Here is an 18,454-nt window from a genome sequence, read left to right as displayed (position 1 = left end):
TTGTGCAAGGAGGAACAGGAGGAGCACTGCCAAAGCCCTGCTAAATGACCTCCAGCAGGCCACATATGTGCATCTGTCTGCACAAACGGTTAGAAACCGACTCCATGAGGGTGGTATGAGGGCCGTTGTCCACAGATGGGGGTTGTGCTCACAGCCCAACACCGTGTAGGACACTTGGCATTTGCTACAGAACACCAGGATTGGCAAATTCGCCCCTGGCGCCCTGTGCTCTTCACAGATGAAAGCAGGTTCACACTGAGCACATGTGACAGACGTGACAGAGTCTGGAGACTCCGTGGAGAGCGATCTGCTGCCTGCAACATCCTTCAGCATGACCGGTTTGGCAGTGGGTCAGTAATGGTGTGGAGTGGCATTTCTTTGGAGGGCCGCACAGCCCTCCATGTTTTCGCCAGAGGTAGCCTGACTGCCATTAGGTACCAAGATGAGATCCTCAGACCCCTTGTGAGACTATATGCTGGTGTGGTTGGCCCTGGGTTCCTCCTAATGAAGGACAATGCCAGACCTCATGTGGCTTGAGTGTGTTAGCAGTTCCTGCGAGATGAAGGCATTGAAGCTGTGGACTGGCCCGCCTGTTCCCCAGACCTGAATCCGATTGAGCACATCTGGGACATCATGTTTCGCTCCATCCACCAACGTCACGTTGCACCACAGACTGTCCAGGAGTTGGCGGATGCTTTAGTCCAGGTCTGGGAGGAGATCCCACAGGAGACCATCCGCAACCTCATCAGGAGCATGCCCAGGCGTTGTAGGGAGGTCATACAGGCACGTGGAGGCCACACACAATACGGAGCCTCATTTTGACTTGTTTTAAGGACATTACATCAAAGTTGGATCAGCCTGTAGTGTGTTCTTCCACTTTAATTTTGGGAGTGACTCCAAATCCAGGACTCCATTGGTTAATAAATTTGATTTCCATTGATGATCGTTTGTGTAATTTTGTTGTCAGCACATTCAACTTTGTACAGAACAAAGTATTCAATGAGAATATTTCATTCATTCAGATCTAGGATGTGTTATTTGAGTGTTCCCTTTATTCTTTTGAGCAGTGTATATTTTTAACATTTCTTTCATTTATTTTAATGTTGCTGTCGGCAATTTGTTTCTTTGGGGCTAACTTTGTTGGTTTGATCTCCTTTCTACTTTTACTATTATGATCTTTATATGCTTGCAATGCTTTTTCTGACCTCCTCGGCCTTAAAAGTTGTAAACGTCTTTTGTTTTTTGGCAACTGGTAAGCATTTAATACATTTATACACCATTATATAGATAATTAGGCCGAATTATGGAATAAGCATTTTGATGAGACTTCTTATTTAATGCAAGCCTCACTTGGTGTCTTTGGAACAAATTGCAGAACTTTTCTGGTGCAGATTCTATCATGGGGCAAATGTCTTAATGAAGATGTAATTTTTTACTGTCATTTTATAATCTAATGTTTGACCTGTGTCATCTAGTGCGATAATAAACTCTGCAATGAGACAGACAAGGAATGCTTATCACCAACATCCAAGTCGGTCAAGATGGACACCCTCAAGGTAATAGATGCCAAGTAACCATGGTCTGATATATTGTTATCAAGGAATAACCAATATGACTTGAGGGTTTTGTAATACTGGCGTGTTCTCAGGGTCTGGATCATTATCAGGACAGTGAAACATTATCTATGTTGTGTCTTAGAATAGCCACTGAGTAGTATCACAAGTATTATCCTCAAGATCATCTAATACTAAACCTTTCTTCCTATGCTTTTTTTTATTTAAAAAAAAATATTTATTTAACTGTAATATATACTATCATCAATAAAATTACCAAACAGTAAAGTTAATATCCACAGTAATTCTGTCCTGATTACCGTAATTTCAGTTCCTTTATAATAGACGGGTAGGGGACTAAAACATATGTAGCTGGTGCTGTTAATATTTGCAGCCTTACCGTCCATAACACACTCCCTCTAACAATACAGTTATTGTTTCTTGTAGTCGCCAACAGAATGAGCTAATTTTATACTACTTATACAGTGAATGCAATATTAACCTCTTAAAGACCCATTTTTCACTTTTTTTATCATCATATTCCAAAAACTGACATTTTTAGTTTTTGAACAGTGTATCCACATGAACGCTTCTGTTTTGCAGCATAAATTGTATTTTTTAATGGTGCTAATTTGAGGTACATACAGTACAGACCAAAAGTTTGGACACACCTTCTCATTTAAAGATTTTTCTGTATTTTCATGACTTTGAAAATTGTACATTTACACTGAAGGCATCAAAACTATGAATTAACACATGTGGAATTATATACTTTACAAAAAAGTGTGAAACAACTGAAAATATGTCTTATATTCTAGGTTCTTCAAAGTAGCCACCTTTTGCTTTGATGACTGCTTTGCACACTCATGATGAGCTTCAAGAGGTAGTCACCGGAAATGGTCTTCACTTCACAGGTGTGCCCTGTCAGGTTTAATAAGTTAGATTTCTTGCCTTATAAATGGGGTTGGGACCATCAGTTGTGTTGTGCAGAAGTCTGGTGGATACACAGCTGTTAGTCCTACTGAATAGACTGATAGAATTTGTATTATGGCCACCAGCCTCAGAAATCGCAGGTTAACAGCAGCTCAGATTAGAGACCAGGTCAATGCCACACAGAGTTCTAGCAGCAGACACATCTCTACAACAACTGTTAAGAGGAGACTTTGTGCAGCAGGCCTTCATGGTAAAATAGCTGCTAGGAAACCACTGCTAAGGACAGGCAACAAGCAGAAGAGACTTGTTTGGGCTAAAGAACACAAGGAATGGACATTAGACCAGTGGAAATCTGTGCTTTGGTCTGATGAGTCCAAATTTGAGATCTTTGGTTCCAACCACCGTGTCTTTGTGCGATGCAGAAAAGGTGAATGGATGGACTCTACATGCCTGGTTCCCACCGTGAAGCATGGAGGAGGAGGTGTGATGGTGTGGGGGTGCTTTGCTGGTGACACTGTTGGGGATTATTTAAAAATTGAAGGCATACTGAACCAGCATGGCTACCACAGCATCTTGCAGCAGCATGCTATTCCATCCGGTTTGCGTTTAGTTGAACCATCATTTATTTTTCAACAGGACAATGACCCCAAACACACCTCCAGGCTGTGTAAGGGCTATTTGACCAAGAGCGAGAGTGATGGGGTGCTACGCCAGATGACCTGGCCTCCACAGTCACCAGACCTGAACCCAATCGAGATGGTTTGGGGTGAGCTGGACCGCAGAGTGAAGGCAAAAGGGCCAACAAGTGCTAAGCATCTCTGGGAACTCCTTCAAGATTGTTGGAAGACCATTTCCGGTGACTAACTCTTGAAGCTCATCAAGAGAATGCCAAGAGTGTGCAAAGCAGTCATCAAAGCAAAAGGTGGCTACTTTGAAGAACCTAGAATATAAGACATATTTTCAGTTGTTTCACACTTTTTTGTTAAGTATATAATTCCACGTTTTAATTCATAGTTTTGATGCCTTCAGTGTGAATGTACAATTTTCAAAGTCATGGAAATACAGAAAAATCTTTAAATGAGAAGGTGTGTCCAAACTTTTGGTCTGTACGGTATTATGTTTTTAATCTTTTTTTTTATAGAAGATGTAAAAAATAACATTTCTGCAATTTTTTTTACTTCATATTTAGATTTCAGCTTTACAGCAACCATTACATGGTATAAATTATTTGTAACATTTATTCTGCATGTCACAATTATTTCAATACCGAAATTACATATTTTTTATTACTATCCTAATGAAAACAAAATAAAATATACAAATACAATAATGAAAACACTTAAAAAATAATTTGTTTTTGTGTCTCATTTTCTGACTGCTATGACACTTTTCAATTTGTTTTTATCTGCATCAATTTGGGTTACATATGAATTTTATTCCATTCTTTGTTAGATCAGATGAACAAAATTAGCAATTCTGCGTTTTTATTTATTTTATTTTTTTCATGGCTTTTATTGTACGAGTTTTTAAGCTTTTTGAACTTTTCAACTTTTTTTAGCCCTACTTTGGGACTTGAACATGTTATGATGTCTGATCACTCATATTTTCACGGGTATACTGTGACAGAGAGGGGCCAGAAGACTGCAGTGTCTGGTTTCACATACTCCTGAACTGGTTAAAAGCACTTCACCATCATATTAAACAGTGCAGGTTTTCTCCTTGCTGGTAGTGCAGGAGTTCATCTGTTCAGTTGAGAGATTCTGAAGCTTTCCTGCTTTGTTGGTCTCAGCTGTTCAGTGTTGGCCACTCCCCTCTGCTAGATCTATTCACCTCTGGCACTTTGAGATTGCCAGTGTTATTTCATACTGCCTGGTTCTGGAGTTGGAGGTGTTGGCTGTTTGTGGAGGCGTTTGGAGTGTTGTTCAGAAGACTGCTGCTTGGTGATTTGTCTGTGTGCATATCCTCATCCTCTCCTATTTGTTTTTTATTTCCTATACTTCCCGGCATTCCACTCTGTTGTTTGGGTGTCATTTGTAGAATTGGTATTTCATTTATCCCTGTAAGTCTTCCCTTGTTAGTCTGGTTTGTGTATTCTTATACACTGCAACTCCCCACTTCCCTGGGTGGGGAAGGGGACAGATAAGGGCAGATTTAGGAGCTCAGTAAGGCACGTGGCCCCGGCATCTACACCATCAGTAATCCGGGGAGCAGGGATAGACTTGGGTGCCCCTAGCTTGAGGGATAGGGAAGAAGCCCCTAACCACCGAATATCCTGCAACAGTGCCGTGACACATATTATACACTGGAATACTTCAGTTTTGCAGTGTATTGTGACTGTCAGCGTAAACTAACAGGCATTTTATTAGGAACATACCTCAGCCAGGTAAGTGTACTTAGAAGGCAGCCACGGGGAGGACCATTGTTAGACTCCCGCCTGCCAAAACAGCCCATTAGATCACAGGGGTGCTGATGGGGTCAGTTACAGTGGGAGCCCCATCCCCACCGTCACTATTGACTGTGGAATTCTTAGGCTTAAATTACTCAGAAGCTAGCTTCAATCCTGGTAATTGCACCAGGATCAGGGCTATGTATAACAGCTCTGCTTCTGCAACTAATCTTGCGGGTGCATTAGTTGCCCCCACAAGATTAGTCTTCTAAAAAAAAGGAATGTCAGGGCAAAAACCAGCTCCTGACCATGACATACATTTTCGTCGTGTGTTGGGAACGTGATAAAAACTTTTTCCGTAACTTTCCTCTTGCGGTGTCTGCAGCTAGTCAAGCTGGGTAACATAAAAACAAGTGCAAACATAACTACAATACAGTGGAAATCGTAGCACTCACATAGCTGGAAAAACAACCTATAAATCAGACTCATATCAGGCTCACACTATGTGCTTGCTGGACACTTCCTTGGCTCAGCACAACCCAACAGACACTATTTAGCACAGTATGAGATTGAATTAAATTTCATTCTTTCAGTTTTGCTGGCACTATGAATGCCTCCATGCATACTTTATATTTGCACATGTGTTCGTGTGACCTATCCGTCCCTGTTAGTGATTTAATAGTGTGAAACGTGCTGACAGACTCCATATCGCACTGCTTATACCGGGTATTTAGAGCTGTGTATCAGGGGAAAAAAATGGAGTGTTAGAGTGATGACAGCATGGAGTTCAAGGCTGGAGACTCACATTAATTAGTAAATGTATGCAAAGTAATTGTTTTATATGTCACAGACACAATAAGAGGATCACTTTGTCAAAATCTTTGATTTACAGAATGAAAGGATCCATAAAGGAGTATTGCAATATTTTTCATTGCTCCAATGCATTTAAAATGAAAAATTGAAGCCACCACTGTTTTGTATCTACAGTTCTTGGGTATTTCCATGGTTACAGACTACAAACACATCCTATGTATTCTGATCCTGCTGTCATGCAGTACTCTAATCCTCATTGTCTTCTTGATAACTAAAGTCCTCCATTCACTACATAGCTGTCGGCCAAATGAATGTTCAGTCGATTGGAGTCGGGCTAGCTTTCTAGCCCGACTCCTCCATATCTGAAGTTCTCGCTGTGCCAAGCACTCATGTTTTCTCGGTGAGAGAGCCACTGCCAGACATCTCTGGATGCGGCATATATGTTACAGAATCGACAGTCTGAGCCTCATCTCATCCATACAGTGCCGGACTGGCCATCTGGCAATTCTGGCAAATGCCAGATGGGCCGGTACTGTCAGTGGGCCACTCAGTCTCCCTAGAGAAGCACTCCACAAGTCCCTCCAATGATTTAACATTTAGATCTTTGTGCTGCTGCTGCGCAGGGATCGACTCCAGCACTGTGTCCTTACCACAACCCACTCTCCCATGTGATGTCCTTTTCCTCCTATTCATGATCTGAAGGAGGGAGGAAGCATCAGCGGCCACACTGACACTGTCAGTCAGCATCACCACAAGCAACACACAGACAGCCCAGCAAGAGTTGGCTGAGACTGTCAGATTCCAAGGACTCAGGAGCAGGCAGTAGATCCTACCTTTGCTTTGGTCTCCTAGGAATACAGACTCCCAGCCCTCCCACATTCCAGTGGGTGAGTAGAGGGCTTTTTTCTGTCTTTGGGGACATATTACACAAGTGAAGTGAGACAATCAAATGCAGGCGAAGAAATAGAAAGTCCAGCTTCGGAAACTGCCGTAAAAATTCATATTTTAATTTAAACATTAAAAACATAGAAGAATAAATGCAGGTCCTACACCTTGAAGATAGGCTACTCTCTTGTCACTAAACAACTCCTTATCACAATTCTGTGGTAATAAAATATATGTGCTCAAGACAGGGGAGGTTAACCCTGTCATTGCCTCCTTATAGTTGACTGAGAAAACAATGTGTTTAGGTAGGCACTGAAGAGGTTAAACCTTGCAGTCTCTGTAAATGGCTTTAATATACCCAGGACACTGATTGCAGAAGATGTGTCTCATGGTGCTGCTGTTCCTGACACTAAGGCCGGCCATAAACATTAGATGACTGTTGGCCGAATGCTGCTTCGGCAACCGCCATCTCAGCTGACTTTCCTATACACAGGAGCTCTCTTTCAGCCCAGTGCTCCTGTTTTCTCTATGAGAAAGCTGCTGATTGACATGTCGATCGGTGGCTTCTCTCTGGGAGGACAATGCGATCGGCAGTCCAAAACTGGACAAGCGTGATCGACCGTTCCCGTGATCATCATTCGTCCGACCATGGTAAACAATGCGAACCTAGCAATCTGTAATAAATCGTTCAGTGCGCATTGGCTGCCTTTGTTCTTGATGTACAGTTCCTGTTTACACAGGAAGATGCACCGCAGAGAACAATAATCTTTTGAGGTGCACAAAAGAGCATTTCACCCGATGAACAAGCGTATTGCTCTTTCATTAAGTGATTGGCAGTCGGTTTACATGGAAAGATTATTGCGAAATGAGCTTGTTCACAATAATCTTTCAGTGTAAATGCAAACTTAATTCTGTTGACTCTGTGATGCATAGTCCTACTTTTAAAATGCCTCCATATACATTAGACAATGCATTGGTTCAGACAGCAGTCTCACAAAGCGAGCCTGTCATATCCACAAAATGCCGATCTGACTGGCTCAATGTGTGGTTTGGTCTGTAAATCAGACCAGAATAGTGCATGTTAGAATTTTTTTTATACAGGTCTGTGTGGAAAATCAGCCATGAGCACTGGCACACTAATGTTCTGTGTGCTCTCTGGGTGCACTCTGTTATGCACATGGACAGCACACAGGCAGAAAACACTGTTACCTGAATGAGCTCTAAAGTTGGTTTAACCTGCTAATTTTGCAAAATTGGCTGATCAACTAATGCAGGGGTCTCAAACACGCGGCTCAATGGCCTAATGCGTCCCATGAAACTGTCATCTGTGGCCTGTAGGGCGCTGGAACTCCTGAAGCAGCGAGCAGGCTGAAGGAGGAGGGCCCACCATCCATTAATGACATCGCCCTGGAGCGTAGTGTGTTGGAGCTGAGGCATCTCTTTCATGTGCTGCTGGATTGCTGGTCGTAGTTGAATATGGAGAAGAGTTTGTTTTTTTTTCTCCCCTTTCCCGAAACCTGTTGTACATGTATAATGCAACAGAAGGTGACTTCCTGCAAACCGCCATACATGTACGGTGCGGTGATAGCTCTAGATCACAAGCAGAATTGGCACAATCATCAGCAGGTGTCAGCTGTATATCACAGATGACACCCTGCTGCAATGGCCACAATTGGTATTAGCACCAATCACACCCATTTAATTTGAGTTGTTTGTCAGTCAGTGCTGAGGGCGCGGTTATAGCCACTGCTCACTATGCTCAGAGCAGTGATTGAAACCGTGCCGACACCACCCCACCCATATGACTCAAAGAGCAGGGCTGCTGGGGGGAATAAAGGTCACTTTTCAATGTAAATCTATGAGAGCCTCTTTCCAGCTCTCATAGACTTACAATGAGCGCTTGTGACTATTACCTCTAATTTCCGGTCAGTCAGAAGTTGGGGGCACAAAATGGCATTGTGGGACCGGATCAGTGCTGATAAAAGGTGAGGACAGCAGTGGGTAAGGATAATACTATGATATGGGACCTTAGATTAGTAGCACTACTCCAGCACTGAAAAAAAAGGCTGGACTAGGGCTTTAACCGCACAACAAGTGGGCCTGTGTGTTCTCAAATGCCAGGACTGAATTTCAGTCCCAGTCCGGCCCTGCATCCATATATCCTCTGTCAGGGGAGAGTCTGCGTCCACTATAAACATTAGACTGTCGGTCATATGTATGGGGGCCTTTAGAAGAGGAGGAAGAGGGAATAAAGTAGTATATGACTACAAGATCCAGTTTTAATATACAGCTTGCTAAAGATCAAATCTCAGACTTCCAGTTCAGAGCAAAGTGTCTTTTGTGCGACAATTAATCTTCCTCTATTCTATTGTTTCACAGGTTCAGAAAAAGAATTATAGGCAGGAGAAGAAGAGAGCCACAAAACAGCTCTTTAGTGCCCTAAAAGACCCCAGTGTAGTGATTGTGGCTGACTGGCTGAAGGTAATTCAACTGGAACATTGAACCTGTCCATGAATTCTGTAATGCTTCTATCAGGTGTCTACAATGCAAAGTGGCTTGGTTTATTATGAACAAACAGGAGCAGCTTTGGAGTAATATTACTGCTCCTCTTTATGATCTGAGCAGCGACAAAATATATTTGAATGTTATTACTGCAAATCTCCTAAAGTACATATATCACAGACAGTTAAAACAGCAGTGACCACAAGGGGTTGAGGACAGTATTAAATTATCTATATTATTGTACATAGGGGCAGTATTATAGTAGTTATATTCTTGTACATAGGGGGCAGTATTATAGTAGTTATATTCTTGTACATAGGGGGCAGTATTATAGTAGTTATATTCTTGTGTATAGGGGGCAGTATTATAGTAGTTATATTCTTGTACATAGGAGTAGTATTATAGTAGTTATATTCTTGTACATAGAGAGCAGTATTATAGTAGTTATATTCTTGTACATAGGGGCAGTATTATAGTAGTTATATTCTTGTACATAGGAGCAGTATTATAGTAGTTATATTCTTGTACATAGGAGCAGTATTATAGTAGTTATATTCTTGTACATAGGGGCAGTATTATGGTAGTTATATTCTTGTACATAGGGGGCAGTATTATAGTAGTTATATTCTTGTACATATGGGCAGTATTATAGTAGTTATATTCTTGTACATAGGAGCAGTATTATAGTAGTTATATTCTTGTACATAGGGGGCAGTATTATGGTAGATATATACTTGTACATAGGGGCAGTATTATATTAGTTATATTCTTGTATATAGGAGCAGTATTATAGTAGTTATATTCTTGTACATAGGGGATAGTATTATAGTAGTTATATTATTGTACATAGGGGCAGTATTATATTAGCTATATTCTTGTACATAGGGGCAGTATTATAGTAGTTATATTCTTGTACATAGGGGCAGTATTATATTAGTTATATTCTTGTACATAGGGGCAGTATTATAGTAGTTATATTCTTGTACATAGGGGCAGTATTATATTAGTTATATTCTTGTACATAGGGGCAGTATTATAGTAGTTATATTCTTGTACATAGTAGCAGTATTATAGCAGTTATATTCTTGTACATATGGGCAGTATTATAGTAGTTATATTCTTGTACATAGGAGCAGTATTATAGTAGTTATATTCTTGTATATAAGGGGAAGTATTATAGTAGAAAAACATACAAAAAAGTTAATGTCTGCTCACCACCTCCTGGAGCGCACGGATCCTGCTGTGCGGCAAGTTTTGAGAACTTAGAAAGGAATAAGTCCAGCACTGTAAGTCAACTTATAGCTAACTTATAGCGCTGGACTTACTCCTTTCTAAGTATTATAGTAGTTATATTCTTGTACATAGGAGGCAGTATTATAGTAGTTATATTCTTGTACATAGGGGGCAGTATTATAGTAGTTATATTCTTGTACATATGGGCAGTATTATAGTAGTTATATTCTTGTACATAGGGGCAGTATTATAGTAGTTATATTCTTGTACATAGGAGCAGTATTATAGTAGTTATATTCTTGTACATAGGAGGCAGTATTATAGTAGTTATATTCTTGTACATAGGAGCAGTATTATAGTAGTTATATTCTTGTACATAGGGGGCAGTATTATAGTAGTTATATTCTTGTACATGGGCGCAGTATTATAATAATTATATTCTTGTACATAGGAGCAGTATTATAGTAGTTATATTCTTGTACATAGGAGCAGTATTATAATAATTATATTCTTGTACATAGGAGCAGTATTATAGTAGTTATATTTCTGTATAGAGGGGCAGTATTATAGTAGTTATATTTTTGTACATAGGGGGCTGTATTATAGTAGGTATATTCCTGTACATAGGGAGCAGTATTATAGTAGTTATATTTCTGTATATAGGGGCAGTATTATAGTAGTTATATTTTTGTACATAGGGGGCTGTATTATAGTAGGTATATTCTTGTACATAGGGAGCAGTATTATAGTAGTTATATTCTTGTACATAGGGGCAGTATTATAGTAGTTATATTCTTGTACATAGGAGCAGTATTATAGTAATTATATTCTTGTACATAGGAGCATTATTATAGTAGTTATATTCTTGCACATAGGAGCAGTATCATAGTAGCTATATTCTTGTATATTGGGGGCAGTATTATAGTAGTTATATTCTTGTGCATAGGAGCAGTATTATAATAATTATATTCTTGTACATAGGAGCAGTATTATAATAGTTATATTCTTGTACATAGGGGGCGGTATTATAGTAGTTATATTTTTGCATATAGGGGCAGTATTATAGTAATTATATTCATAGGGAGCAGTATTATAGTAGTTATATTCTTGTACATAGGGGCAGTATTATAGTAGTTATATTCTTGTACATAGGAACATTATTATAGTAGTTATATTCTTGCACATAGGAGCAGTATCATAGTATCTACATTCTTGTATATAGGGGCAGTATTATAGTATATTGTACATAGGGGGCCGTATTATAGTAATTATATTTTTGCATATAGGGGCAGTATTATAGTAGTTATATTCTTGTACATAGGGGACAGTATTATAGTAGTTATATTCTTGTACATAGTAGCAGTATTATAATATTTGGCAGCTGGAATATTTTCTGAAGGGTTTTCCCATGTTTTTTTTCTCACCTTTGTGTTTGTCATTTTCTGTTGTTTTTTTCACTACATTGAATATTGAAGAAACCATAAGTGTTTTTATTTTTAAATAACAAAAACATTGTCAAAACACTCCAAAAGACATCAGGGCATTTCTTTGAGATTTCCCCTTGACTTATCTTTTAAAGCGTCTTTTAGAGGAGAACACCAGAAGAATGGTCAGCTGATTTCTTTTAACCGCTTAAAGGATTTGGAATCCTGAAGCGGTTAAAAGACATTCAAAATACTTAACATATCCACAGCAAGACATTTTTTCCAAAGAAATGCACATGTTCATTCATTCATGTTCAGACGTTGTGCGTTGTGTTTATATACCCTTGCAGTGGATTTTTATGCACATTTGCTACAAATGCAAAGCAAAATCTGCAGCAGATAATTTGTAGTTGTGAATGTTTTCTTCAGGCTGTTGCATTATTGGTTATTTCAGATTCGCGGCACATTGAAGAGCTGGACTAAGCTGTGGTGTGTTCTGAAGCCAGGACTGCTACTAATATACAAAACACCAAAGATCGGGCAGTGGGTAGGAACATTAATGATCCACTCATGTGAACTGATTGAGAGACCCACCAAGAAAGATGGCTTTTGTTTTAAACTTTATCACCCACTGGATCAGTCCATTTGGGCAGTTAAGGTAATTTTTCGGCTATTCTAATGTATCTGATTTATAAGAAATAGATGATGCACTAAAGTGAATTACTGGAATATAGTCAGAAGTGATATTATAGTGGGAGCCAGAGATAATAGCTGTACATTATAGTTTCTGAGGGGCCTCAAAGATTGATAGCTTGGTAGTCGAGTCCTGATATCTTTATGGGAGAAGCAGATGTTTAGGCTATACACGTGGATTCGGCAAAATTACATGAACTTTTCCATAGTTGTTTCCTGGACACTAAATGTCTTGCTTTTCAGGGTCCTAAAGGTGAAAATGTTGGATCCATTACTCTACCTCTTCCCAGCAGCTACTTAATATTCAGGGCCTCTTCCGAATCTGACGGTAAGCTCAGAGTTTTTTTGTGTGCAATTGTTTATATAGATAAATTATAGAAAATATGGACTATTAGGTTCAATTAAAACGTTTCTGTTGGAAATCACCAACAAGCCTAAAAATAGGGTGTACTTATGGGGTGTAACTATGTAGGTGCTGGACAATCCGCCTAATCTAATACTATGGGGACAGGACAAACAAGCTGTTAGCCAGCATGGTGCACTACATGCATCAATGTGACTGGCACCTTATCGGTGCGCATTTACAGTGGGTACGGAAAGTATTCAGACACCTTTAAATTTTTCACTCTTTGTTTCATTGCAGCCATTTGGTAAATTCTAAAAAGTTAATTTTTTTCTCATTAAAGTACACTCTGCACCCCATCTTGACTGAAAAAAACCCAGAAATGTAGAGATTTTTGCAAATTTATTAAAAAAGAAAAACTGAAATATCACACGGTCATAAGTATTCAGACCCTTTGCTCAGACACTCATATTTAAGTCACATGCTGTCCATTTCCTTGTGATCCTCCTTGAGATGGTTCTACTCCTTCATTGGAGTCCAGCTGTGTTTAATTAAACTGATAGGACTTGATTTGGAAAGGCACACACCTGTCTATATAAGACCTCACAGCTCACAGTGCATGTCAGACCAAATGAGAATCATGAGCTCAAAGGAACTGCCCAAGGAGCTCAGAGACAGAATTGTGGCAAGGCACAGATCTGGCCAAGGTTACAAAAGAATTTCTGTATTACTTAAGGTTCCTAAGAGCACAGTGGCCTCCATAATCCTTAAATGGAAGAAGTTTGGGACCACCAGAAGTCTTCCTAGACCTGGCCATCCAGCCAAACTGAGCAATCGTGGGAGAAGAGCCTTAGTGAGTGAAGTAAAGAAGAACCCCAAGATCACTATGGCTGAGCTCCAGAGATGCAGTAGGGAGATGGGAGAAAGTTCCACAAAGTCAACTATCACTGCAGCCCTCCACCAGTCGGGCCTTTATGGCAGAGTGACCCGACGGAAGCCTCTCCTCAGTGCAAGACATATGAAAGCCTGCATAGAGTTTGCTCAAAAACACATAAAGGACTCCCAGACTATGAGAAATAAGATTCTCTGGTCTGATAAGACGAAGATAGAACTTTTTGGTGATAATTCTAAGCGGTATGTGTGGAGAAAACCAGGCACTGCTCATCACCTGCCCAATAAAATCCCAACAGTGAAACATGGTGGTGGCAGCATCATGCTATGGGGGTGTTTTTCAGCTGCAGGGACAGGACGACTGGTTGCAATTGAAGGAAACATGAATGCGGTCAAGTACAGAGATATACTGGATGAAAACCTCTTCTAGAGTGCTCTGGACCTCAGACTTGGCCGAAGGTTCATCTTCCAACAAGACAGTGACCCTAAGCACACAGCTAAAATAACAAAGCAGTGGCTTCAGAACAACTCTATGACCATTCTTGACTGGCCCAGCCAGAGCCCAGGCCTAAACCCAATTGAGCGTCTCTGGAGAGACCAGAAAATGGCTGTCTACCAACGTTCACCATCCAACCTGACAGAACTAGAGAGGATCTGCAAGGAAGAATGGCAGAGGATCCCCAAATCCAGATGTGAAAAACTTGTTGCATCATTCCCAAAAAGAGTCATGGCTGTACTAGCTCAAAAGGGTGCTTCTACTCGATACTGAGCAAAGGGTCTGAATACTTATGACCATGTGATCTTTCAGTTTTTCTTTTTTAATAAATTTGCAAAAATTTCTACATTTCTGTTTTTTTCAGTCAATATGGGGTGCAGAGTGTACTTTAATGAGAAAAAAAATGAACTTTTTAGAATTTACCAAATGGCTGCAATGAAACAAAGAGTGAAAAATTTAAAGGGGTCTGAAACCTTTCCGTACCCACTGTATAATACTAAGCATTCACTAACCCGCATGGATGTTAGGTGTGAGAGTGGATGTTTATCAGTCCTTTGCACATCTGCTCCCTCCTTCATATACAATTGGTGCCTGTCTGCATTCTGCAGTGAGATGGTATTTATACCATGAATTGGTAAGGATGGCCTGATTACGGTGGTGTATTGTGGATTGGATGCCCTTTTGTGTGTATTGCTATTAATTTCAGGATTCACCAACAAGCAGCAGATATGGCTGGGAGAAGCTTATTCACCTGTACCTGTAGAAATAACATGCTTGTTTTGTCAAGATCTTGGTGAAGTTGGCCAACTTAGATCGAATAACTTAAATCTCACCAAAGACATGAGATTTTGGCTGGCGTAGCAGCTACAGGTGGTGGCATCTGCTAGCAAGTAGTTAATTGCCCATACACATTGCATCAAAGTTGATGAGTTTAACTGTACTGAACAATCATCAGCTAAATAATTGTTTGTTTCAACCAGTGAATGGCTGACAAAAGTTAGTATTTGTTCAAAATACCGGTTGGGCATGTTGGCTTTTTCCAGACGATGTTCTGCACTGGCTGTATCCAACTACTATTAGATACAGCAAGTTCATATTATCGGCCAATGCCATCTGATGCTGGGGCCATGGCCGAATAATTGTTCGTTTGTTCGTCAGCCCTTTTTCATCTAAGGAGCTTGGCCAACTGAAAAAACACCATGTACACCAGAATTCACCTAATCTGGTAACAAGTATCTAATATCTATGCTCACACTTCGACTCTGGATAAATTTTAACCTGTTGGGATGCCTGGCATTCTGTTGTTATACATTTTATGAGACTTCTGACTTCATTCTCCTTGTGTTTCAGGACGATGTTGGATGGATGCTCTTGAATTGGCTCTTCGGTGCTCCAGTCTCTTCAAGATTAATTTGCCTAAGCAAGGAAAGGAAGGAGATGCCATCACTCCACCTGATGTGACCCACAATGGGCTGTACACATTATTGCAGGCATCTACTATCTCAGAGCAGGAACTCTTCATGTAAGATTTTTAGGCCTGTACCTAAAATATCAAAACTTATTTTAACCAACCTTAATTAGGCTTTAGTTGTAGTTTAGAATCATGGACTGACTTCTTGCTCAGTCTGTGCTGGGCTTCTGACTCTACACAGTAGCCAATCCGATAAAGCAGAGCTACAGCGTAAAGCATGGGATGGGATAGAGCAGCAGCGTAGACACCAAATGAGACAGCTATGTGCCTGTGACATTGCAGGGAGAGAAAATCTACAGTCACTACAGTTTTCCCTCTATGTCAGATGATGTACAGGCACCACTAACACAAATAGCTCCTCATATCTCAGGTTTCTGGTATGCAACATGAGGAGAGCTGCATTTTAGGGTTATTGGCAGTCATACATTAATTTTTTAATATTTTAAATAAAGTGTGACATTAAAAAATATCACTGACACCCAGAGAGAATGTAATGGCATTCAAACTGATGGATACTCGGACAGAAAATGATAATAATCTGATAATCTGTAATAATTTGATTTCATTAATAGATTTTTGTGGTTTTAGGCTTCATGAATCTGCAGCAGAAAATGATGCCTTGTCTGACAAGTCAGAAAAAGATAATATAGAGGAATCTGAAACTGAACAAAGTCGGAAAACAAGCGAGAGCGACCAGTCTGAATTACATGGAGAGATCTCTCTAGATAGAGAAGGGACCACATACATGGAGGAACTGTATGAGGAATTTGGAGAGGTATGTTGGGACATGGGTTTATCCTTTACTATTCAGGAAACTTGCCCAATTCAAAACTTGCTTGAAGGACATGGTGGGAAAACTGCAAAACCGACCACTCTACAAAATTATTATTAACACTCGTGTGGTTTTGCTGTTGAAACCATGGTTTATCCACACAATCCTGCATAAATTAACAATCAGGCTGAAACCCTTGCTGAATAGGGGTTAAAACACATATAGGCATGGTCACTATGGGTGCAGTGGTGTAACTTGAAGCTCAAGGGCCCCAAAATATTCAGCAGTATCCCCAACTATCAATGGGTCTTTAATAGAATTGGTCATCTTATATGGGCCAAAGGGACCACAAGACTTAAGAGCCTGGGTGTTACTGCAACCCCTGTGTGCTTCATAGATACACCTCTGTATGAGTGTGGGTTTACCCCTTGTTCCGTGGCAATTTATAGTACAATGTGCAGATGTAACAAACAACTATTTGTTGCACCAAAAGAACGTTTGTTGTGTGCCATTGTACATTATGGTATGTGTGTATTCAGTAATACAGAGTGAATAGGTGACCATGGTGTGTAAATTATGACCATTCGTTAGAGGATAGCCAGTACTCGTTTGGTGTTTCCAGGGCCGGCTCCAGGTTTTTGTGGGCCCTGGGCGAAAGAGTCTCAGTGGGCCCCTTTAACAGATATTATGATTCCAGATGCACCCCTTAAGTGTGTAAGCCCCCCAACATGCAGCTCTGTGCATGCAGCATCAGTCAAATTCCACGTGCAAGAGGAATGAAATGCAACATCACCTCCTTACATATGCAAGGCCCCAACATGCAACATAAAGGGTATGTGCACACGGTCAGTAAACAATGTGGATTGGATGCAGCACACTTGCGCTGCGTGCAAACCACAGCATTCGACATTACAAGCAAAGTGGATGGATTTCAAGAAATGCCATGCCCAATATGCATCTCCGGGCACCTGCAGATCACCCGCGGACACGGACATGCGGCGCGTCTTTCCGTCAATTTCTCTTGCGGAGTCGCTCGTCTCCGCAAGAGAAATTAGATCAGTGCAATGTACAGGATGGGGTGAATCCACATGGTTCTATGAACACATGCGGATTCACCGGCGTGCAGCACTTTGGACGCAGCATAAAGTATACTGCGTTCAAAGCGTTGCCAGTACAGATGGTGTGCACATAACTCATTCCCTGTAAAAGCCCCCACAACATGCAACACATGCATGCATCACCCCCTTCCCTGTGCTAGACCCTCAACATCACCCACTTACATATGCAAGCCCCCAACATGCAACATCACTTCCCTATGCAATTCCCCTCAACATGCAGTGCCATGCATGCATCACCCCCTTCACTGTGCAAGCCCCACAACATGCTGTCCTATGCCTGAAGCATCAGCACATTTCATGTGCAAGACCAATGACATACATCACCTTCCCCCACTTCCCTGTGCAAGACCCACAACATACTACATTAAAGTGGTTATCCGCTACTAGGACAAACCCTTTTCATATCCCACGCTTGGCTCAGATAAAATAAAAAAGTCAATACTCAGCTCTGATGCCGTTTCAGCGGTGTCGGTACGAGTGGTCTCTGGGCTCCCTTGCGGTTGTTGTGACATGTGACCCCGGCACCCAGTCAGGGCTGGCGTCACTGTCCCCACCTTCGTACAAATCGAACATCAAGAGGAAATAGGGCTGTGGCTGATCTCAGACTTCCTCTTCATGTTCAGTTTGTATGAAGGTGGGGACAGTGACGCCAGCGCTGACTGGGCACAGAGATCATGTTTCACAACAACCGCACGGCAGCCCAGAGACCGCTTGTACTGACACCGCTGAAACTGCGATGGCAGGAGAGGTGAGTGTAAGCTTTTTTATTTTATTGGGGCCAAACGTGGGATATGAACAGGGGTTGTCCTAGTAGTGGACAATCCCTTCCCTGTGAAAGCCCCCACAACATGCAGCACATGTATGCATCACTACCTTCCGTGTGCAAGACCCTCAACATCACCCCCTTAGTGCAGAACCGTGCACATTCTGTGTGCAAGACC

General features: G+C 41.0%; 1 protein-coding gene across 3 annotated transcripts in view; it reads left to right on the top strand.

The window, feature by feature from the left end:
* The window catches only part of OSBPL5 (oxysterol binding protein like 5), a 227,944-nt gene that overhangs the window by 135,697 nt on the left and 73,793 nt on the right, over positions 1-18,454 (top strand). For all 3 annotated transcript variants that reach the window (XM_073658191.1, XM_073658192.1, XM_073658193.1), the window contains exons 4-9: positions 1,476-1,556; positions 8,950-9,051; positions 12,184-12,387; positions 12,666-12,750; positions 15,503-15,674; positions 16,212-16,398. In XM_073658191.1, coding sequence (XP_073514292.1) covers positions 1,476-1,556; positions 8,950-9,051; positions 12,184-12,387; positions 12,666-12,750; positions 15,503-15,674; positions 16,212-16,398 — 831 coding nt within the window. The remainder of the gene's footprint in view (positions 1-1,475; positions 1,557-8,949; positions 9,052-12,183; positions 12,388-12,665; positions 12,751-15,502; positions 15,675-16,211; positions 16,399-18,454) is intronic.

Source organism: Phyllobates terribilis, unplaced genomic scaffold (assembly GCF_046119375.1).
Source record: "Phyllobates terribilis strain yellow unplaced genomic scaffold, ASM4611937v1 Scaffold_13__5_contigs__length_258822181, whole genome shotgun sequence".
NCBI classification, from domain to species: Eukaryota; Metazoa; Chordata; class Amphibia; order Anura; family Dendrobatidae; genus Phyllobates; species Phyllobates terribilis.
Note: the sequence above shows the minus strand (reverse complement) of the source record. Positions and strands in the feature narration are given on the sequence as shown.